The sequence below is a fragment of the Heptranchias perlo genome, chromosome 18 (assembly GCF_035084215.1).
Source record: "Heptranchias perlo isolate sHepPer1 chromosome 18, sHepPer1.hap1, whole genome shotgun sequence".
Taxonomy (NCBI): Eukaryota; Metazoa; Chordata; class Chondrichthyes; order Hexanchiformes; family Hexanchidae; genus Heptranchias; species Heptranchias perlo.
In genome coordinates, this window is record NC_090342.1 from 862,964 (window position 1) to 887,201 (window position 24,238).

A 24,238-nucleotide genomic window follows, 5' to 3' on the forward strand; every position below is an offset into this window, starting at 1 on the left:
TTAAAATTGTACCATTTAGTTTATATTGCCTCTCCTCATTCTTCCTACCAAAATGTATCACTTTATGTTAGATTTCATCTGCCACGTGTCTGCCCATTTCACCAGTCTGTCTCTGTCCTCCTGAAGTCTGTTACTATCCTCCACATTGTTTACTACATTCCCGAGTTTCGTGTCATCTGCAAACTTTGAAATTATACCCTCTATACCCAAGTCCAGGTCATTAATATATATCAAAAAGTGCAGTGGCCCTAATACCGACCCCTGGGGAACATCACTGTAAACTTCCCTCCAGTCTGAAAAACAACCGTTCACCACTACTCTCCGCTTTCTGTCCCTTAGCCAATTTTGTATCCATGTTGCCACTGTCCATTTTATTTCATGGGCTTTTATTTTTCTTACAAGACTATTATGTGGCACTTTATCAAATGCCTTTTGTAAGTCCATATACACATGATTTTCCTTTAACAAATTTATTAGCCCATAATTTTCAAAGTGCCAATTAATTCTGTCTCGAATTATTGTCTCTAAAAGTTTCCCCACCACCGACGTTTGGCTGACTGGCCCGTAGTTGCCGAGTTTATCCCTCTCCCCTTTTCTGAACAGGGGTGTAACATTAGCAATCCTCCAGTCCTCCGGCACTGTCCCCATGTCCAAGGAAGATTGTGGCCAGAACCTCTGCAATTTCCACCCTCACTTCCCTCAGTAACCGAGGATGCATCCCATCTGGACTAGGTGACTTTTCTATTTTGAGCACTGCCAACCTTTTAAGTACCTCCTCTTTATCTATTTTTATCCTATCCAATATCACTGCTACCTCCTGTTTTACTGCTCCAATGGCAGCATCCTCTTCTCCAGTGAAGACCGATGTGAAATATTCATTCAGTGCCTCAGCCACACCCTCTGCCTCCACAAGAAGATCTCCTTTTTGGTCCCTAATCAGTCCCACCTTTCCTTTGACTACCCTTTTACTATTTATATGTTTATAAAAGTCTTTTGGGTTCCTTTTTATGTTAGCCGCTAATCTATTCTCATTATCTCTGCCCCTTATTCCCTTTACTTTCTGTATTCTGTCTGGTTCTCTACTGTATTTTGAATCTTACATTTGTCATAAGTTCCTTTTTTCTGTTTCATTTTAGAATCATAGAACGGTTACAGTACAAAAGGCCATTCGGCCCATCGAGCCTGTGCCGGCTCTTTGTAAGAACAATCCAGTTAGTCCCATTCCCCCGCTCTTTCCCCGTAGCCCTGAAATTTTTTTTCCTTTCAAGTATTTTCCCAATTCTTTTTTGAAAGCCACGATTGAATCTGCTTCCACCACCCTTTCAGGCAGCACATTCCAGATCAGAACCACTCGCTGCGTAAAAAAGTTTTTCCTCATGTTGCCTTTGGTTCTTTTGCCAATCACCTTAAATCTGTGTCCTCCGGTTCTTGACCCTTCCGCCAATGGGAACAGTTTCTCTTTATTTACTTTATCTAAACCCTTCATGGTTTTGAACACTCAGTGGTGGGGAAACTTTTAGAAACGATAATCCGGGACAGAATTAACAGACACTTGGACAAGTGTGGATTGATTAGGGAAAGCCAGCATGGATTTGTTAAAGGCAAATCATGTTTAACTAACTTGATTGAGTTTTTTGATGAATTAAGAGAGAGGGTTGATGTGTATATGGACTTCCAAAAGGCGTTTGATAAAGTGCCGCATCATAGGCTTGTCAGCAAAATTGAAGCCCATGGAATAAAAGGGGCAGTGGCAGCATGGATACAGAATTGGCTCAGTGACAGGAAACAGAGAGTAGTGGTGAACGGTTGTTTTTCGGACTGGAGGGAGGTGTACAGTGGTGTTCCCCAGGGGTCGGTGCTGGGACCACTGCTTTTCTTGATATATATTAATGACTTGGACTTGGGTGTACAGGGTACAATTTCAAAATTAAATTCAATATAAACTAAAGGGTACAATTCTAAAGTGGGTACTGGAACAGGGAGATCTGGGGGTGTATGTGCACAAATCTTTGAAGGTGGCAGGGCAGGTTGAGAAAGCGGTTAAAAAAGCATACGGGATCCTGGGCTTTATAAATAGAAGCATAGGAAGCAAGGAAGTTATGATGAACCTTTATAAAACACTGGTTCGGCCGCAACTAGAGTATTGTGTCCAGTTCTGGGCAACACACTTTCAGAAGGATGTGAAGGCCTTAGAGAGGGTGCAGAAGAGATTTACTAGAATGATTCCAGGGATAAGGGACTTTAGTTATGTGGATAGACTGGAGAAGCTGGAGTTGTTCTCCTTAGAGCAGAGATGTTGAGAGGAGATTTGATCGAGGTGTTCAAAATCATGAAGGGTCCAGACAGAGTAGATAGAGAAAAACTCTTCCCATTGGCGGAAGGGGAAAAAATTTGCAGGGCTACAGGGAAAGTGCGGGGGAGTGGGACCAGCTGCATTGGTCTTGCAGAGAGCCGGCATGGACTCGATGGGTAGAATGGCCTCCTTCTGTGCTGTAACCATTCTATAATTCCATGGTTCTGTAGTTGCTGGGTTTATCCTTACACCCTTTTTTGAACAAAGATGTAACATTTGCAATTCTCCAGTCCTCTGGCACCACCCCTGTATCTAAGGATGTTTGGAAGATTATGGCCAGCACCTCTGCAATTTCCACCCTTACTTCCCTCAGCAACCTAGGATGCATCCCATCCGGACTGGGTGACTTATCTACTTAAAGTACAGCCAGCCTTTCTAGTACCTCCTCTTTATCAATTTTTAGCCCATCCAGTATCTCAACTACCTTCTCTTTTGCTGTGACTTTGGCAGCATCTTCTTCCTTGGTAAAGACAGATGCAAAGTCCTCATTCAGTACCTCAGCCATGCCCTCTGCCTCCATGCAAAGATCTCCTTTTTGGTCCCTGATTGGCCCCACCCCTCCTCTTACTACCCGTTTACTATTTATATGCCTATAGAAGAGTTTTGAATTCCCTTTTATGTTGGCCGCCAGTCTATTCTCATACTCTCTCTCTGCCCCTCTTATTTCCTTTTTCACTTCCCCTCTGAACTTTCTATATTCAGCCTGGTTCTCACTTGTTTTATCAACCTGACATCTGTCATACGCCCCTTTTTTCTGCTTCATCTTACTCACTATCTCTTTTGTCATCCAGGGAGCTCTGGCTTTAGTTGCCCTACCTTTCTGCCTCAGGAGAACGTACCTAGACTGTACCTGAACCATCTCCTCTTTAAAGGCCGCCCATTGTTCAATTACAGTTTTGCCTGCCAATCTTTGATTCCATTTTACCCGGGCCAGATCTGTTCTCATCCCACTGAAATTGGCCCTCCTCCAATTGAGTATTTTTACTCTAGATTGCTCCTTGTCCTTTTCCATAAATAATCTAAACCTTATGATACTATGATCGCTGTTCCCTAAATGTTCCCCCACTGACACTTGCTCCACTTGGCCCACCTCATTCCCCAGAACCAGATCCAGCAATGCCTCCTTCCTCGTTGGGCCAGAAACATACTGATCAAGAAAGTTCTTCTGAACACACTTTAAAAATTCCTCCCCCTCTGTGCCCCTTATTATTACGCTCCCAGTCTATATTAGGATCGTTGACATCTCCCATTATCACTGCTTCATAGTTCTTGCACCTCTCTGTAATTTCTCTGCAAATTTGCTCCTCTATATCCTTCCCACTATTTGGTGGCCTATAGAATACACCCAGTAGTGTAATGGCACCTCTATTGTTTCTTAACTCTAACCAAATAGATTCTGTCCTTGACCCCTCCAGGACATCCTCTCTCTCCAGCACTGCAATATTCTCCTTAATCAATACTGCCACCCACCCCCTCTCTTTCTTTCCTGCTCTATCTTTCCTGAACACCTTGTATCCAGGAATATTTAGTACCCAATCCTGCCCTTTTTTGAGCCAGGTCTCCGTTATCGCCATGACATCATATTCCCATGTGATTATTTGCGTCTGCAGCTCACCGACCTTGTTTACCGCGCTCTGTGCGTTTACACACACGCACTGTAGACCTATCTTAGACCATATTGTACTCTCTCTCAGTCTGATATCACCTAATACTGTACTATTTCTTACTCTAGTGCTATCTGTCTCTCAATCCTCTGTGCACCTTGTTTCTCTTTTCCAATGATACATCCTGATGCCCATCCCCCTGCCAAATTAGTTCAACCCTCCCCCACAGCACTAGTGAACTTCCCCGCGAGGACATTGGTCCCGGCTCTGTTGAGATGCGACCCGTCCGTCTTGAACAGCTCCCTCCTGCCCCAGAACTGGTCCCAATGCCCCAAGAATCTGAAGCCCTCCCTCCTGCACCATGTCTCGAGCCACACATTAACCTGCCTTATCTTCCTATTTCTGTACTCACAAGCGTGTGGCACTGGGAGTAATCCAGAGATTACTACCTTTGAGCTCCTGCTTTTTAACTTCCTCCCTCATTCCTGAAACTCTAGCCACAGGACCTCGACCCTTTCCTTTCCTTTGTCATTGGTTCCCACATGGACCACGACTTCTGGCTGTTCCCCTTCCCCCCACAGAATGTTCTGTACCCTCTCCGTGATGCCCTTTACCCTGGCACCAAGGAGGCAACACACTGAGCGGGACTCACATCGACAGTCACAGAAACGCCTGTCTGTCCCCCTGACACTAGAATCCCCTGACACTACTGCATTTCTACACTTCACACTGCCCCCTGTGCAGTCCATTGCCCCATGGTGCCGTGCTCAGGACTGCACTCCTTCGAGGTGTCGTCCCCCTCACTGGTATTCAATGCTGATACTGGTTCGAGCGTGTCACACACCCAGACTGATTCCTGCACTGCCCGCCTCTTCCTGCCCTTTCGGACAGCCACCCACTTGCTGTCCTGAACTCTCTGTGACTGCGGGGTGACCAGCTCCTGGGACGGACGACCCAGGAAAACTTCAGCCTCCCTGATGCTCCGCAGTGACTCCAGCCGTTCCTCAAGCTCAGAAACTCTCAGCTTGGGCTCGAGTAACTGGAGGCATTTCCTGCACACGTGGCCCTCCCGGACACATGGAGCGTCCTGAAGTCCCACATGGGGCAGGAATTGCAGGCAATGGCTCTCAGCCGTCCGTCCATTACATTTAGAGACCTTTTTTTTTCTAATCTCCCTTTAGATACTCGATTATGATTAATTTACTTACTGTTTACTTACCCCAATTATCCTCTCCTTTTATTCCGGGTCTCTCAGAGCTGCTCCTCGCCGTTCACCGTGATGTCACTGTTATGTTACTCTCTGTTCTAAGTGTATGGGGAATGGGCTCCACCCTTGGTGCTCAGAACCACTTCTCTCCACTAAATAATCACATTCTCAAGTTCTCACTCTGTATCTTTCGTCACCCAGGGAGCTCCAGCTTTGGATGCCCTTCGTTTCCCCCTCGTGGGAAAGTGTCGACTCTGTACCCGAACCATCTCCTCCCTGACAGCCCAATTGTTCAATTACTGTTTTGCCGACCAATTTTTGATTCCAATCCACCTGGGCCAGATCCCTTTTTAACTCACTGAAATTTGCCTTCATCTAGTTAAGTATTTTCACATTTGCTTGTTCCTTGTCCTTTTCCATAACTATTCTAAAGCTAATGATATTATGATCACTGTTCCCCAAATGCTCCCCCACTGAAACCTGCTCCACCTGCCCCATTTCATTCCCCACAACTAGATCCAGCACTGCTTCCTTCCTCATTGGGCTGGAAACACACTGTTCCAGAAAGTTCTCTTGTACACATTTCAGGAATTCCTCCCCCTCTTTGCGCTTTACACTGTTACTATCCCAGTCTATATAGAATCATAGAATACAATCACCCTCTGTCACTCCTGCCCCCTCCCCACCTTTGCCCCCCTGCCCCACCTCGGGGGCCCCCCCCCCTCCACCTCGGCCCCCCCCCCTCCACCTCGGCCCCCCCCCCCCGGCCACCTTTGCCCCCCCCCCCTCCACCTCGGGGGCCCCCCCCCCCTCCACCTCGGCCCCCCCCCCCGGCCACCTTTGCCCCATCCAGCTCCGACCCCACTGTCGTTTGCTGTCCTTACAGTTCCCGAGGATTTCAAACTCACCGCCTTAAAGACCAGCCCCCCACCCCGTCCCAGAGCCAACCCGCCCCACTTGAGTCATTCCACCCCCCGGCCCCTCCTCAGGCTGCAGGACGGGAACAGAGACTCCAAAAATATTGAGAAGCAAAAGAAACCAGAGCTGGAACCAGGGCAAAGAATAAATACAACACGGAATGGGGAAATCATTTTATCTAAATTTAAAAATGTAAAATCATTGCAGCAGCAGATGGAGCTGGAGAGGAGCTGGGGTCACAGGGCAGGGGGGCATGGTGCCAGGGTCACAGGGCAGGGGGCATGGGGTCAGGGTCACAGGGCAGGGGACATGGTGCCAGGGTCACAGGGCAGGAGGCCCGGTGCCAGGGTCACGGGGCAGGGGGCATGGTGCCAGGGCCACAGGGCAGGAGGCCCGGTGCCAGGGTCACAGGGCAGGAGGCATGGTGCCAGGGCCACCGGGCAGGGGGCCATGGTGCCAGGGTCACAGGGCAGGGGGCATGGGGTCAGGGTCACAGGGCAGGGGGCATGGTGCCAGGGTCACAGGGCAGGTGGCATGGTGCCGGGGCCACAAGGGGCATGGTGCCAGGGGCAATGGGCATGGTGCCAGGGGCAATGGGCATGGTGCCAGGGGCAGGGGGCATGGTGCCAGGGTCACGGGGCATGGGGTCAGGGGTATGGGGCATGGTGCCAGGGGCCGGGGGCATGTTGCCAGGGTCACGGGGCAGGAGGCCTGGTGCCAGGGTCATGGGGCAGGAGGCCCGGTGCCAGGGTCACGGGGCAGGGGGCATGGTGCCAGGGCCACAGGGGGCATGGTGCCAGGGCCACAGGGGGCATGGTGCCAGGGCCACAGGGGGCATGGTGCCAGGGGCAGGAGGCATGGTGCCAGGGTCACGGGGCAGGGGGCACGGGGTCGTGGGCATGGTGCCAGGGCCACGGGGCATGGTGCCAGGGCCACAGGGGGCATGGTGCCAGGGGCAGGGGGCATGGTGCCAGGGTCACAGGGCAGGGGGCATGGGGTCAGGGTCACGGGGCTGGCTGCCGTTAGAGCACCAAGAGGTGATGTGACAGCCAACTGTGACAGGCAAGTGATAAATTAATAATGGAAATACAGTTACAATGTCACCTGCTGGTGTCACAGGGAAGTGCGGACATGGGACTCCTCTTAGGAATTGTTTACATAATAATTTTCAACGGTGCACTCAACCCAAGTAAGAATTTTAATACATTGTAGATGCAGCTAAAGTAATTTCAACGGCCAAATTTCATGCATAATTCCAACCATGAGCTTGTGAAGATTGATTACAGGTTGCAGCTTGATGTATAACATGGGCACATTGTTACATATTACTTACTCGATTAACAAAGCATTCTTACAACAATTAAGAATATCCACAGAACAAATTGGTTCAATTGTCGTAACCTCTTTTGAAGGTTTACGCGCCGAGCATCCTAATTAGTGGCGGTGACTGATTTACCTGCAGCTTTGGCTCGTTGCTGTTGTAGGTGTTTAAAGGGCAAGTGTATTCAACAGGATTGTCCCCTCCTGCTGGACCCCTAAAGCAGACCGACCATTACTAATATCTCTCGATTGTCCTGTATTAAAATGTTTATATTTCACACCCACTGGTTAGAGTGGGTATTTTATGTAGAACTCCGGTGGAGGTCTATCGTAAATAGAAACAACATATTGTTCGATACTACATGGCTGCTCACAGCTGCCGATAACCAGACATTCCACAGAGGGAAGTCCTGCTGCCACAAAGGAGCAAGCTTTCTTTTTGTAAATTAAGTTAATCTGTGAAAAGGCTGCGGTCAGATTTGGTATAGAATAAACCAAGATAAGGCTTGTGGTAATTACAGCAGCTTGTGCTGGTTAGAATAAAAACTGTAGTCTCACTATAACTTAGAACTGATCTTCAGTATGTAATTTCCTTTTTCGCTATGCACTAATTTTTGAACAGCAGTGTCTAACCATGCTCAGTAAAGAATTCCTTGGGAATTAACCTCCTTTGTTCGAATGAAAAGAGTCCCAGTTCCACAAGTCTTTCCTCAAAACTAAACTCTCTGATCCCTGGGATCATCTCAGTGATTCACGTCTCTCCACGGCCTTGACATCCTGCAGTAAGGAGCCCAAAACTGGACACAGTAATCTAATCGAGGCCAAACCATTGATTAATTTAGGTTTAGCATTACCTTTTGTACTCGATGCTCCACTTTATAAAACCTAGGATCCTATTTGCTATTTTTTTACGACTGCAAACCCCTACATTGATGTTGAGGTGATGTTCTCAGGATTTTGCTGCTCTTGCCCTTTGTAGTGATGTAGAGAGGGCTGTCCTTTGAGGAGAGGTTGAGTAGAATGGGCCTGTACTCTCTGGAGTTTAGAAGAATGAGAGGTGATTTCATTGAAATATATAAGATTCTGAGGGGCCTTGACAGGGTAGATGCTGAGAGGCTGTTTCCCCTGGCTGGAGAGTCTAGAACTAGAGGCATAGTCTCAGGATAAGGGGTCGGCCATTCAAGACTGAGATGAGGAGGAATTTCTTCACTCAGAGGGTTGTGAATCTTTGGAATTCTCTACCCCAGAGGGCTGTGGATGCTGAGTCGTTGAGTATATTCAAGACTGAGATCGATAGATTATTGGACTCTAGGGGATACAGGGATCGGGCGGGAAAGTGGAGTTGAGGTTGAAGATCAGCCATGATCTGATTGAATGGCGGAGCAGGCTCGAGGGGCCGTGTGGCCCACTCCTGCTCCTGTTGCTTATGTTCTTTTGTAGTGGTGAGGAGGGTGAGGAGGTCGCGGGGCCAGGAGATGCTGTTGTGAGTTTCTGCAGTAAATTCTGTACCAGCACGCTCGATCAGTATCACCAAAAGCAAATTAACTGGTCATTCGTCTCATTGCTGTTTGCGGGATCTTGCTGTGTATAAAAGTTGCCCTGTTCACCCACATAACTGCACCTCATAAAAATAACTCATTGATGTGAGGTGCTTTGAGGCGGCCTGAGAGACTCTGTATAAATATAGATACTGTTTGTTCTTTCTTAACCTGTCTGACTATCAGAAAGTCATTCACGTACCCTGAATGGTTTTTAAAACCCCAGAAAATTAAAGTGTTTGATTTACAGAATTCCTAGCTCGTGATTGGTTGAATAATGTCCCCCTCTCCTTTCTGTTTCAGTTTTTTATAGTCCTGCTGATGATCTTCTTTCTGGAATTGATACTTGTCATCCTGTTCTTTGTGTACAGGACAGAGGTTAGTTTCTGCCACTTTGCTCACCCACATTCTGTTCACAGAGTGATATTAATGCTGTTAATAAAACTGGAAATACCCAGTGGGTTTGTCAGGGTCTGAAACAAGAACAGGCAGGTTAATTTTACAGGTGGACTGTTCATCCGAACTGGGAGCTGGAGGGTAAATGAGCTGCTTTATAGGGTGCAGCAGGTATACTAACTATACTAACCACAAGAATTGCCTATATCAAATATACTAACTACAGGAATTGAATGTACTAGCTAAACTAACCACAAGAATCAGGTATATTATCTATACTCACCAGAAGAGTCTAGTGTACTAACTATAAGTGTTGGTATACAGTCTATACTAACTACAAAAGTTGGACATACTAACAATAAGAGTTACTGATTTTGACTATCTGTATCTGTGTGTGTTTGTTAGTCTGTGTGCGTGTGTTAGTCTGTATTTGTGTATGTGTATATCTGTGTGTGTGCATGTGTGTTAGTCTGTTTGTGTGTGTATATCTGTGTATGTGTTAGTCTGTATCTGTGTGCGTATGTTAGTCTAACACATGCACACAGATAGACTGTGTGTGTGTGTGTGTGTGTGTGTGTGTGTGTGTGTATACATGTCTCAGACTGTATCTGGGTGCGTGTCTCAGACTATCTGTGCGCCCATCAGACGGTACCTGTGTGCGCGCCCCTGTCAGACGGTACCTGTGTGTGCGCGCCCGTCAGACGGTACCTGTGTGTGCGCCCCTGTCAGTCGGTACCCGCGCGCGCCCCTGTCAGACGGTACCTGTGTGCCTGTGTATGTTGCTGCTTGTATTTCACATCTGCTCGCATCTGGCTGACGGACAATTTTATTGGTACTGCTTTGTATAACCAGAGCGAGGTACAATAAATTCTTACTGGATCTGGCTCTGCACCAAGTTCTAACTGCACCAGTAAATGGAAGGAGCTTTTATAACTGTGTAGTTGTGTTTGAATTATTAAATGTTGCAAATTTACTGCGAAGATCAGTCTTTCTGAAATCATACACAATGTCCAATGTCTTTCCATCCCGCGCGCCCCTCCCCACAGCACAGTGATGGGTCACAGCACACCAATAGTTAACAAGTGTGATCCTTTTATTTGAAACAATGCAGAGTGACCCTGTCAGATGGTCATTTATGTGGTGTGGTATGTGCAAGAACTCCATAATATTGACAAGCCGCTTAGACTCCTGAGTAATGGGGACTGTGGAATTGGTGAATACGTGTCTTGTTTTGGATGGGACAAAAACCTACACGTTTGAAACCATTTATATAATCCGTAAACACAAAGCCTGCAGTGAAACCTCAGCGAGTGAGAGAGTGGATTAAGACAAGACTCCAGAAAACTGCATCAACTTAAATATTTGTAAAGCTTAAATAAAGATAACTGGGATTTATTTCCTTAAAATATGTATTTGTGCAAGAAACTCTAGATCAGTTGCTGCTGAAGCTATTTCAATCCATGCTTCTAATCGACGTTACACAAGCTGATTCCATCTGACGCAGCAGATGGTGACGACAAATCAGCCTGCAAAGAAGGATCAGTCACTCCTGTTAAAAGCTTGTGACCTTCTCCTCACTGCCATTAGTAATCACACAAACCAGCTGGAGAAAGCTGACATACTGTTTAACTGATGAGGAGGCTCCTTCCTGCAGTGCCTTTTAAATCTGACATTCTTACACATTGGCCTGAACTTCAGTTGCAGGATTTCACGGGTCAGAATCATCCTTCACCTGGACATTAGAATGAGTCTCCTCTGGATCGAATTTAAAAAGATTTCTTTGCTTGAAGGTGGAGTGGAAAATTTGAGCAAACATTCAGCAACAGCAGAGCTTGGCCCCCCTGCATATCATGGAGATACAGCACAGAGGGAGGCCATTCAGCCCATCGTACCTCTGCTGGGGCTAGCTCTTCATCTGGAGCTGTCCTTCTCCCTGGCCTTTCCCTGCGTCCTTCCTAATAAAACTTCTACATTTCTGAGCAAGTAACTCAGTTCTGTCAGAGAGTCGGAGCGAAATTACCGACCTGTAATTTTAAGCGTTGAATATCTGAGTGGCAAAATCGCATTCGATCGCAGGCCAAACCTTCGGCATTGAGTTTCAATCAAATCTCCACCCCCACACCCCTCTCTCCCCGGTCTGTCACTCTCCCCGGTCTGTCACTCTCCCCGGTCTGTCACTCTCCCCGGTCTGTCACTCTCCCCGGTCTGTCACTCTCCCCGGTCTGTCACTCTCCCCGGTCTGTCACTCTCCCCGGTCTGTCACTCTCTCCCTCTCTCCCCCCCTCCGTCCCCCCTTCGGTATCACCTCCCAACGCCCCTCGGTCTCTCATTCTCCCCCTCGGGGCCTCTCTTCCCCCCCCCCCCCCACTTCTCCCCCCCCCCCCACTCCTCCTCCCCCCCCCCCCCACTCCTCCTCTCCCCCCCACTCCCCCCAGTCTCTCACTCTTCCCTCCCTATCTCCCAAGCCGTTTCGTCAGATTTTGGCCAATTTCAGGTCAGGTCGTACATCGGCACTGCCTGTAAATCCACGGCACGAACGTCACTCAGCCGCAGCCGGACAAGAGTGACTCCTCCAAGTGGCAGGAATAATATTACAGCGCAGAAGGAGGCTGTTCGGCCCATCGTGTGCCTGGTATGGTCCTAAAATATGTAAATGGGGCAGCCACAAATAGTTGGCTTGCTACCACTGCACTGCCTTAGGGGCGAACGTTTCCATCCGAATGAGAAACTTGATTCTAACCCTCTGATTGGGATCCCCGGCTTTCTATTTATCGAGCTGTTATTACAGGAGCCAATGACAAGCTAATTAGCCAGTAATGAATATCCAAACACACTCGAGCGGATTCTGGCTCAGAACAACTGAATTCCAAACAAGGTGACACAATCTTTAAAGGGCCCTCTTAAAGGGGAAGAGCATTTTAATCGACTGTCTGATTCTTAAACTTTATACGGTGAGAAACCCACAGATTTAGGAGAAGGGCAAGTCTTAGTGTGTGTGGGGTCGGGGGTTATAGGGATTAGCAGAGAGGTTAAAGGGCACGATCTCGAGCAGGAATCTCAGGATTACTCCTGCTGCCATGAGCCAGTCAGTGAAGGAGCAGGAAGATAAGGGAGTTACATGTGTGACCTGCAAGAAGGAAGGGTTCAGATTCCTGAGACGCTGGGACCAGTTCTGAGGCAGGAGTGAGCTGGACAAAGTTCACTTGAATTAGGCTGGGACCAGTGTCAGTAACTGAAGAGTGGGGGGGGTTTAAACTAATGTGTGGGGGGGGGGGTTTAAACTAATGTGTGGGGGGGGGGGGTTTAAACTAATGTGTGGGGGGGGTTTAAACTAATGTGTGGGGGGGGGTTTAAACTAATGTGTGGGGGGGGGGGTTTTAAACTAATGTGTGGGGGGGGGGGGGTTTAAACTAATGTGTGGGGGGGGGGGGGTTTAAACTAATGTGTGGGGGGGGGGGGTTTAAACTAATGTGTGGGGGGGGGTTTAAACTAATGTGTGGGGGGGGGGGGGGGTTTAAACTAATGTGGGGGGGTTTAAACTAGTGTGGGGGGGGGGGTTAAACTAGTGTGTGGGGGGGGGGGTTTAAACTAATGTGTGGGGGGGGTTTAAACTAATGTGTGGGGGGGGAGGGCCAGTGTAGCAAAGAAAAATGGTCAAGGGATGTCGGAAAGATGAGATAAATAATTACGTAATAAAAAACAACTCAGAAGGAGAAGGGATTAAAATGAGATTACTAAACTACAGTGGGAGGTTTGTGTTCTAAGTATAAAAATGCAAAAGATTGGGGAATAAAATTGGTGAACGACGGCCAGAGGTTGCTATGGGGGAATTGACATAATGGCCATCATCACAGATGTGCCTTAAGCTGGGGCAGGACTGGGAGCTAAACATTCCCGGCTACAAAATATTCCGGAGGGATAGAGTAGGGAAATAGGGAGAATGGGTGTCAGTGTTAATCATAGATCCCAATCCAGCACTCGAGCAGAGGATGGTGCAAGAGCTGGATCTAGTTGTTGGAGTTAAGGATAGAAAGGGAATTGGTTACTCTGTTGGGAGTTTATTATAAACCACTGAACAGTGGGAATGAGCTGGAGGAGGAGATATGAAGACAAATCAGAGAAAAATGCAGGATCAGCAGGGAGAATTTGTAGGGCTATGGGGAAAGAGCCAGCACAGGCACGATGGGCCAAATGGCCGCCTGCTGTGCTGTACTATACTGTGATACCATGAAAATAATGGGTGACTTTAGTTATCCAAAGGTAGACTGGGGTAAGAGGAATGTAAGTGGCAAAGAATGGGAGGAGTTTGTACAATGTGTCCAGGACTGATTTCTGGAAGTGTGTTTAGTCAAGGGAACGGGGCAGTGCGGGATCTAGTTCTAGGCAATAAAATGGGGCAAGTAGATAATGTGAGGGTAGGAGACAGTGACCAGGTCATAATTTAAGATTAAATAGGGGCAATTTTAACTCTTGCTGCCTGCCCAAATCCCACTCTAAGTTAAAATCGGAGTTTAAATGACAAAACTTTAAAAGGAGTGGAGAAGCAGAGTGACTTAGAGGTTCAGATACATAAATCTTTAAAAGTGAGAGGACAAGTTGATAAAGCTGTAAAAAAATATATGGGATGCTAGATTTTATAAATAGAGGCACCAAGTATAAAAGCATAGAGGTAATTCCAGCCCTGTCCAAATCATTGGTCAGACTGCACTTGTGACCAGTTTTGGGTGCCCCACTTTAGGAAGGATGTCAAGGCCATGGAGAGGAGATTCACTCAGATGATCCCAGGGATGAGAGGATTTAGTTATGAAAAGAGACGACAGAAACTTTTTTGTTCAATAGTGCAGAGAAGGTTAGGGGGAGAACTGATAGAGGGGTTCAAAATGATGAGGGGTTCTCATGAGGTAAATAGGGAAAAATTATTTCTGCTGTTTGGTGAGTCGGTAACTGGAGGGAATAAATGTAAGATCATCACCAAAAGGATAAAGGTAGACATCAGGGATTGTTAGGACATGGTTTGCCACCAGAGATAAAGCAGAGTCTGAAATACCTTTTAAAAGGGAAGTGGATAAATAGTTGAAGTAGAGGGAGATGGGGAGAATGCGGAGCATTGGGAATAATTTTGGATTGATCATCTATGATTTAGCAAAATACGATGGGCCGAATGACTTGTTCCTGTGCTGTGAACTAAAATGGTTCTCTGAAAAGAAAAATTTGAAAGGGTGTGGGGAAAGGGCAGGGAATGAACGAATAGCAAAGAGATGGCACAGGCACGATGGGCAGAATGGCCCTCTGTGATGTAAAGTTCTATGATTCCACAGTTGTATGCCACATGATGTGAGAGGGAGTTGAAGGCTGTCCAGAAAGGGACAAAGGCATCAAAGATGGAAATAAAACAAATCACAAGCAACTTCATGGAGGCACCACCATCAATGCAAATGGCGGGCCAGAGGGATGGGCGGTGGAGAAAGCTCTTCTGAGGCTATTTGGAACTAGTTTCTGTTGGGGTAGAAAGAGAGGGTGGAGAGGGGTTAGAGATGGCAGTTCGTTGTGTGAATGAGAGAGTGTTGGAGGTGCTGAGGCCTTGTGTGATTAGCGAGTTTGAGGAGTGGATGTGGGTAAGAGTTTTTTTTAATTCGTTCATGGGATGTGGGCGTCGTTGGCGAGGCTGGCATTTATTGCCCATCCCTAATTGCCCTTGAGAAGGTGGTGGTGAGCCGCCTTCTTGAACCGCTGCAGTCCGTGTGGTGAAGGTTCTCCCACAGTGCTGTTCGGAAGGGAGTTCCAGGATTTTGACCCAGCAACGATGAAAGAACGGCGATATATTTCCAAGTCGGGATGGTGTGTGACTTGGAGGGGAACGTGCAGGTGATGTTGTTCCCATGTGCCTGCTGCTCTTGTCCTTCTAGGTGGTAGAGGTCGTGGGTTTTGGAGGTGCTGTCGAAGAAGCCTTGGCGAGTTGCTGCAGTGCATCCTGTGGATGGTACACACTGCAGCCACTGTGCGCCGGTGGTGAAGGGAGTGAATGTTTAGGGTGGTGGATGGGGTGCCAATCAAGCGGGCTGCTTTGTCCTGGATGGTGTCGAGCGTCTTGAGTGTTTTTGGAGCTGCACTCATCCAGGCAAATGGAGAGTATTCCATCACACTCCTGACTTGTGCCTTGTCGATGGTGGAAAGGCTTTGGGAAGTCAGGAGGTGAGTCACTCGCTGCAGAATTCCCAGCCTCTGACCTGCTCTTGTAGGCACAGTATTTATATGGCTGGTCCAGTTAAGTTTCTGGTCAATGGTGACCCCCAGGATGTTGATGGTGGGGGATTCGGCGATGGTAATGCCGTTGAATGTCAAGGGGAGGTGGTTAGACTCTCTCTTGTTGGAGATGGTCATTGCCTGGCACTTGTCTGGCGTGAATATTAGAGTCATAGAGTTATACAGCACGGATAGAGGCCCTTCGGCCCATCGTGTCCGCGCCGGCCATCAGCCCAGTCTACTCTAATCCCATATTCCAGCATTTGGTCCGTAGCCTTGTATGCTATGGCATTTCAAGTGCTCATCCAAATGCTTCTTGAATGTTGTGAGGGTTCCTGCCTCCACAACCCTTTCAGGCAGTGAGTTCCAGACTCCAACCACCCTCTGGGTGAAAAAGTTCTTTCTCAAATCCCCTCTAAACCTCCCGCCTTTTACCTTGAATCTATGTCCCCTTGTTATAGAACCCTCAACGAAGGGACAAAGCTCCTTAGTATCCATCCTATCTGTGCCCCTCATAATTTTGTACACCTCAATCATGTCCCCCCTCAGCCTTCTCTGCTCCAAGGAAAACAAACCCAATCTTCCCAGTCTCTCTTCATAGCTGAAGCGCTCCAGCCCTGGTAACATCCTGGTGAATCTCCTCTGCACCCTCTCCAAAGCGATCACATCCTTCCTGTAGTGTGGCGACCAGAACTGCACACAGTACTCCAGCTGTGGCCTAACCAGTGTTTTATACAGCTCCATCGTAACCTCCTTGCTCTTATATTCTATGCCTCGGCTAATAAAGGCAAGTATCCCATATGCCTTCTTTACCACCTTATCTACCTGTTCCGCCGCCTTCAGGGATCTGTGAACTTGCACACCAAGATCCCTCTGACCCTCTGTCTTGCCTAGGGTCCTCCCATTCATTGTGTATTCCCTTGCCTTGTTAGTCCCTCCAAAGTGCATCACCTCTTTTCCGGGTTAAATTCCATTTGCCACTGTTCCGCCCATCTGACCAACCCATCTATATCGTCCTGAAGACTGAGGCTATCCTCCTCGCTATTTACCACCCTACCATATTAATTGCCATTTATCAGCCCAAGCCTGGATGTTGTCCAGGTCTTGCTGCATGCGGGCTCAGACTGCTTCATTATTTGAGGGGTTGCGAATGGAACTGAACACTGTGCAATCATCAGCGAACATCTCCATTTCTGACCTTATGATGGAGGGAAGGTCATTGATGAAGCAGCTGAAGATGGCTGGGCCTAGGACACTGCCCTGAGGAACTCCTGCAGCAATGCCCTGGGGCTGAGATGATTGGCCTCCAACAACCACTACCATCTTCCTTTGTGCTAGGTAAGACTCCAGCCACTGGAGAGTTTTCCCCCTGATTCCCATTGACTTCAATTGTATTAGGGCTCCTTGGGGCCACACTCTGTCAAATGCTGCCTTGCTGTCAAGGGCAGTCACTCTCACCTCACCTCTGGAATTCAGCTCTTTTGTCCATGTTTGGACCAAGGCTGTAATGGCTGCCGTGTGGACCATCTACAGGATGCACTGCAGCAACTCGCCAAGGCTTCTTCAACAGCACCTCCCAAACCCGCGACCTCTACCACCTAGAAGGACAAGAGCAGCAGGCACATGGGAACACCACCACCTGCACGTTCCCCTCCAAGTCACACACCATCCCTTCATTGTCGCTGGGTCAAAATCCTGGAACTCCCTTCCTAACAGCACTGTGGGAGAACCTTCACCACACGGACTGCAGCGGTTCAAGAAGGCGGCTCACCACCACCTTCTCAAGGGCAATTAGGGATGGGCAATAAATGCTGGACTCGCCAGCGACGCCCACATCCCATGAACGAATAAAAAAAACGACAATGAAGTGTCAACGTTGGTAGAGAGTGAAGTGTTGAAATAGGGAAGAGAGCCACAAGGGTATGGGGTTGGCCAAGATTAGACCTAGAGCTGAGTGCCCACACTCTGGGGGACAGGCCACGTAAAGGTACGTGTAGAACACAAGGCAGCCACTGTGAGGGGAGAGTCACAAACAGCAATTCAGGTCTCGCTCAGGCCCAGGATCGTGACACTTTCACCCAAATTCAACAGACTTGTGTGTCGTGAACCTGTGCTACTATAATCACCTTAGACCAATACTGGGTTAGTGGATGGGAGCCCCATCGCTGGGCTGTCCCACCGCTGGGCTGTCCCACCGCTGGGCTCAGTGCATCCACTGTAGTGTTGCACACTGTGGCTCCAGTGTCTTGCTTATGGAGCGTTCAGGAATCCACTCCCTCCGTCCTGAATTACAACCATAGCATCAGAGGAATAGTTAAATAAAAGAGGCCACTTAAGGAAAAGGTCATCTTGACACTGCTGATCAATAATTGACCACAAGGAAACAAGACCCAAAGCTTATTGCTGGCTCAGGACACTTGGGCCAATCTCATTGATGGGAGGGTCGGCCATGGGGAAAAGAGGATTCGATTAACATTTGATCTCAGCCCTACACTTGTTCTTTTCAGTCACTGGGGCAATGAACCAATAGCTGTATTGTAAATAGTTCTTAAAATGTATCGCGCTCGATACCAAGAAATATCCCACAACTGGAATTGAAATGAAGCTTTCAACGCCCTCGGCTCGTTACAACGCCCTCGGCTCGTTACAACGCCCTCGGCTCGTTACAACGCCCTCGGCTCGTTACAACGCCCTCGGCTCGTTACAACGCCCTTGGCTCAGAATGGGCCCTAACCCCACTCCCAGTGTGGGTCACATTTCGCCTCCCCCTCGCCCACCCCTCGCCTCCCCACTCCCCCCTCCCCTCGACTCCCCTCTCCCCCTCGCCCGCCCCTCCCCCTCGACTCCCCCCTCCCCCTCGCCCGCCCCTCCCCCTCGACTCCCCCCTCCCCCTCGCCCCGCCCCTCCCCCTCGACTCCCCCCTCCCCCTCGCCCGCCCTCATCCAGGAAATCCTGGTTCATCACATTCCCTGGGGCAAGGGCCAGGAAACGTTTATATTTTAACACAATATTACAGCGATGGTCGCTATTAGTTTACACTTTATGCATAGAGTTCTTTAATTTGATTTAATTTCTGAGTTTGGCATTTTGGAGAATGCTGGTCTTGCAGTAAATGAACTGGTCCCATAAGAGATCTTGGCCCAAACTGGAGGCCTGACGATAGCCTGTGTGGGGGTGGATGTGTTAATACTGCGGCCTTGTTTATTGCATCGGGCCCTGTCTGAAGTACTGACTCTCCTTGTGTTCGAATAGGTCGCAGAGTATGCGCGGGAGGATTTGAAGATCGGACTGAGGTTGTACGGATCAGAGGGGAACGTTGGACTGACCAACGCATGGAATATCATTCAGACAGAAGTAAGTATCGATGTGTCGGGGAGAGGGCTCCTCGAGATCTCACCCATTGATGTCTTCATACTGCTCACAGTTAGTGGACTCACATCCTCCACTCCTCCCTTCTCTCCTAAATACGCCTCACAACCACCAAAACCGGCAAACACCGACACAGCCCCGACCAGCTGCCCACTGAAGGACGGCCATGAATGTGTCCCTATAGTGTGAGAGGGTTTACTTACAGAGCTGGGTACCTTCAGCAGGGGTAAAAACCATCAGTACATGAAAGGCTGAGCGGCAAACCGAAACATGGAAGGGACAAACTCGGCTGTTGGATAAAATGGGCTGTTGTATTTCTGGGGGTTCGGGACTGGGACAAAACCCACGAGGAAATGTCAGATTTTTACATTAAAAATGAAGCATCAGGTTCATTCATTTTAACAGACCAACCGGGCTATCACATCACGAGAGGCCCCTCCTGCCTAGTTTATAGACACTGTACCCCATCCAATCCCCCCTCACAGACACTGCACCCCATCCAATCCCCCCTCACAGACACTGTACCCCATCCAATCCCCCTCACAGACACTGCACCCCATCCAATCCCCCCTCACAGACACTGTACCCCATCCAATCCCCCTCACAGACACTGTACCCCATCCAATCCCCCCTCACAGACACTGTACCCCATCCAATCCCCCCTCACAGACACTGTACCCCATCCAATCCCCTCACAGACACTGTACCCCATCCAATCCCCCTCACAGACACTGTACCCCATCCAATCCCCCCTCACAGACACTGTACCCCATCCAATCCCCCCTCACAGACACTGTACCCCATCCAATCCCCCCTCACAGACACTGTACCCATCCAATCCCCCCTCACAGACACTGTACCCCAACCAATCCCCCTCACAGACACTGTACCCCATCCAATCCCCCTCACAGACACTGTACCCCATCCAATCCCCCCTCACAGACACTGTACCCCAACCAATCCCCCTCACAGACACTGTACCCCATCCAATCCCCCTCACAGACACTGTACCCCAACCAATCCCCCTCACAGACACTGTACCCCAACCAATCCCCCTCACAGACACTGTACCCCATCCAATCCCCCCTCACAGACACTGTACCCCATCCAATCCCCCCTCTCACCTCTCCTTCCTTCCCTCTCCCCCTCCCTCCCTCTCCCCCTCCTCCCTCTCCTCTCACTGCCCCTCCCTCCTTCTCCCTGCCCCCTCCCTCCCTCTCCCTGCCCCCTCCCTCCCTCTCCCTGGCCCCCTCTCCACCTTCCCTCCCTCTCCTTGCCCCTTTCCCCCTCCCTCATTTCTCCCCCTCCCTCCCTCCCTCCCTCCCTCATTTCTCCCCCTACACTCCTCTCCTCTCTCTCCCCAACACCCTCTCTCTCTCCCCACACCCCTCTCTCTCTCTCCCCACACACCCTCTCTCTCTCTCCCCCATCACCCCCCTCTCTCTCCCCCATCACCCCCCTCTCTCTCCCCCATCACCCCCTCTCTCTCCCCATCACCCCCCTCTCTCTCCCCCATCACCCCCCTCTCTCTCCCCCATCACCCCCCTCTCTCCCCCCCCCATCACCCCCTCTCTCTCCCCCATCACCCCCCTCTCTCTCCCCCATCACCCCCTCTCTCTCCCCAACGCCCCCCCTCTCTCCCCCCCACAACACCCCCCCAACTCCCCCCTCTCTCTCCCCTCCCCCTCTCTTCCCCCCCCCAACACCCCCCTCTCTCCCCCCAACACCCCTCTCACCCCCCCAACACCCCCTCTCTCCCCCCAACGCCCCTCTCTCTCCCCCCCCCAATGCCCCCTCTCTATCTCTCCCCCCCAACACCCCCCTCTCTCCCCCCCCCCCCAACACCCCCTCTCTCCCCCCCAACACCCCCCCAACAACACCCCCCACAACACCCCTCTCTCTCCCCCCTCTCTCCCCCCTCTCTCTCCCCCATCACCCCCTCTCTCCCCCATCACCCCCTCTCTCCCCCATCACCCCCCCCCTCCCCCATCACCCCCCCCTCTCCCCCATCACCCCCTCTCTCTCCCCCATCACCCCCTCTCTCTCCCCCATCACCTCCTCTCTCTCCCCCATCACCTCCTCTCTCTCCCCCATCACCCCCTCTCTCTCCCCATCACCCCCCTCTCTCTCCCCCATCACCCCCCTCTCTCTCCCCCATCACCCCCCTCTCTCTCCCCCATCACCCCCCTCTCTCTCCCCCATCACCCCCCTCTCTCTCCCCCATCACCCCCCTCTCTCTCCCCCATCACCCCCCCCTCTCTCCCCCATCACCCCCCTCTCTCTCCCCCATCACCCCCCTCTCTCTCCCCCATCACCCCCTCTCTCTCCCCCATCACCCCCCTCTCTCTCCCCCATCACCCCCCCTCTCTCCCCCCCAACACCCCCCTCTCTCCCCCCCACACCCCCCTCTCTCCCCCCCGCAACACCCCCCTCTCCCCCCCCAACACCCCCCTCTCTCCCCCCCCAACATCCCCTCTCTCCCCCCCAACACCCCCCCCCAACACCCGCCCCAATGCCCCCCCTCTCTCCCCCCCCACAACACCCCTCTCGCTCCCCCCTCTCTCCCCCCCCAACACCCCCTCTCTCCCCCCCGCAACACCCCCTCTGCCCCCAACACCCCCCTCTCTCCCCCCCCAACATCCCCTCTCTCCCCCCCAACACCCCCCCCAACACCCCCCCCAATGCCCCCCTCTCTCCCCCCCCCCCAACACCCCCCTCTCTCCCCCCCCCGCAACACCCCCCTCTCCCCCCCCCAACACCCCCCTCTCTCCCCCCCAACACCCCCCCCAACAACACCCCCCACAACACCCCTCTCTCTCCCCCCTCTCTCCCCCCTCTCTCTCCCCATCACCCCCTCTCTCCCCCATCACCCCCTCTCTCCCCCATCACCCCCTCTCTCCCCCATCACCCCCCCCTCTCCCCATCACCCCCCCCCTCTCCCCCATCACCCCCTCTCTCTCCCCCATCACCCCCTCTCTCTCCCCCATCACCCCCTCTCTCTCCCCATCACCCCCTCTCTCTCCCCATCACCTCCTCTCTCTCCCCCATCACCCCCTCTCTCTCCCCATCACCCCCCTCTCTCTCCCCCATCACCCCCCTCTCTCTCCCCATCACCCCCCTCTCTCTCCCCCATCACCCCCTCTCTCTCCCCCATCACCCCCCTCTCTCTCCCCCATCACCCCCCTCTCTCTCCCCCATCACCCCCCTCTCTCTCCCCCATCACCCCCCTCTCTCTCCCCCATCACCCCCCTCTCTCTCCCCCATCACCCCCCTCTCTCTCCCCCATCACCCCCCTCTCTCCCCCCCCAACACCCCCCTCTCTCCCCCCCCAACACCCCCCTCTCTCCCCCCCCAACACCCCCCTCTCTCCCCCCCGCAACACCCCCCTCTCCCCCCCAACACCCCCCTCTCTCCCCCCCCAACATCCCCTCTCTCCCCCCCCAACACCCCCCCCAACACCCCCCCCAATGCCCCCCCTCTCTCCCCCCCCCAACACCCCCCTCTCTCCCCCCCCCCCCGCAACACCCCCCTCTCCCCCCCCCACAACACCCCTCTCGCTCCCCCCTCTCTCCCCCCCAACACGCCCCCTCTCTCACCCCCGCAACACCCCCTCTCCCCCCCCCCTCTCTCCCTCCCCTCTCCCCCCTTATCTCCCCTCCTCTCCCCTCCCCCTTATCTCCCCTCCTCTCCCCCCCCTCTCTCCCCCACCTCTCTCCTCCCCCTCTCTCCCCCCCTCTCTCCCCCCTCTCTCCCCCCCCAACACCCCCTCTCTCCCCCCCAACGCCCCCTCTCTCCCCCCCAACGCCCCCTCTCTCCCCCCCCAACGCCCCCTCTCTCCTCCCCAACACCCCCCTCTCTCCCCCCAACACCCCCTCTCCCCCCCCCAACACGCCCCCTCTCTCTCCCCCTACACCCCTCTCTCTCCCCCATCACCCCCCTCTCTCCCATCACCCCCTCTCCCCCCCCCAACCCCCCCCTCTCTCCCCCCCAACCCCCCTCTCTCCCCCCCCCAACACCCGCCGCCACACCCCCCTCTCTCCCCCCCTCTCTCCTCCCCCATCATCCCCCTCTCTCCCCCCCCAACGCCCCCCCTCTCTCCCCCCCCCAATGCCCCCTCTCTCTCCCCCCCCCAACACCCCCCTCTCTCCCCCCCCCAACACCCCCCTCTCTCTCCCCCCCAACACCCACCCCCCAACAACCCCCCCCACAACACCCTCTCTCTCCCCCCCCTCTCCCCCCAACACGCCCCCTCTCTCCCCCCCCTCCCCCCCCTCTCCCCCCTCCTCTCCCCTCCCCTTATCTCCCCTCCTCTCCCCCCCCCCTCTCTCCCCCTCCAACACCCCCTCTCTCCCCCCCCAACACCCCCTCTCTCCCCCCAACACGCCCCCTCTCTCCCCCCCCTCCCCCCCTCTCCCCCCTCCTCTCCCCTCCCCTTATCTCCCCTCCTCTCCCCCCCCCCTCTCTCCCCCCTCCCCCCCTCTCTCCCCCCCGACACCCCCTCTCTCCCCCCCAACACGCCCCCTCTCTCCCCCCCCAACACGCCCCCTCTCTCTTCCCCATCACCCCCTCTCTCCCCATCACCCCCTCTCTCCTCCATCACCCCCCTCTCTCCTCCATCACCCCCCTCTCTCCCCCATCACCCCCCTCTCTCCCCCATCACCCCCCTCTCTCTCCCCATCACCCCCCTCTCTCTCCCCCATCACCCCCCTCTCTCTCCCCATCACCCCCTCTCTCTCCCCCATCACCCCCCTCTCCCCCCCCAACACCCCCCTCTCTCCCCCCCCAACACCCCCCTCTCTCCCCCCCAACACCCCCCTCTCTCCCCCCCAACACCCCCCTCTCTCCCCCCCAACACCCCCCTCTCTCCCCCCTGCAACACCCCCCTCTCCCCCCCAACACCCCCTCTCTCCCCCCCCAACATCCCTCTCTCCCCCCCAACACCCCCCTCTCTCCCCCCCCCGCAACACCCCCCTCTCTCCCCCCCCAACACCCCCCTCTCTCCCCCCCCACAACACCCCTCTCGCTCCCCCCTCTCTCCCCCCCCAACACGCCCCCTCTCTCACCCCCGCAAACACCCCCTCTCCCCCCCCCCCTCTCTCCCCCCCTCTCCCCCCTTATCTCCCCTCCTCTCCCCTCCCCCCTTATCTCCCCTCCTCTCCCCCCCCTCTCTCCCCACCTCTCTCCTCCCCCCTCTCTCCCCCCCTCTCTCCCCCCTCTCTCCCCCCCCAACACCCCCTCTCTCCCCCCCACGCCCCCTCTCTCCCCCCCCAACGCCCCCTCTCTCCTCCCA

The 24,238-nt window shown here is 52.5% G+C and overlaps 1 protein-coding gene across 5 annotated transcripts in view; it reads left to right on the top strand.

Annotated features, from left to right (window-relative positions):
• The window catches only part of LOC137334484 (tetraspanin-9-like), a 227,390-nt gene that overhangs the window by 194,698 nt on the left and 8,454 nt on the right, over nt 1-24,238 (top strand). For all 5 annotated transcript variants that reach the window (XM_067999183.1, XM_067999184.1, XM_067999186.1 and 2 more), the window contains 2 exons: nt 9,244-9,318; nt 18,832-18,933. In XM_067999183.1, coding sequence (XP_067855284.1) covers nt 9,244-9,318; nt 18,832-18,933 — 177 coding nt within the window. The remainder of the gene's footprint in view (nt 1-9,243; nt 9,319-18,831; nt 18,934-24,238) is intronic.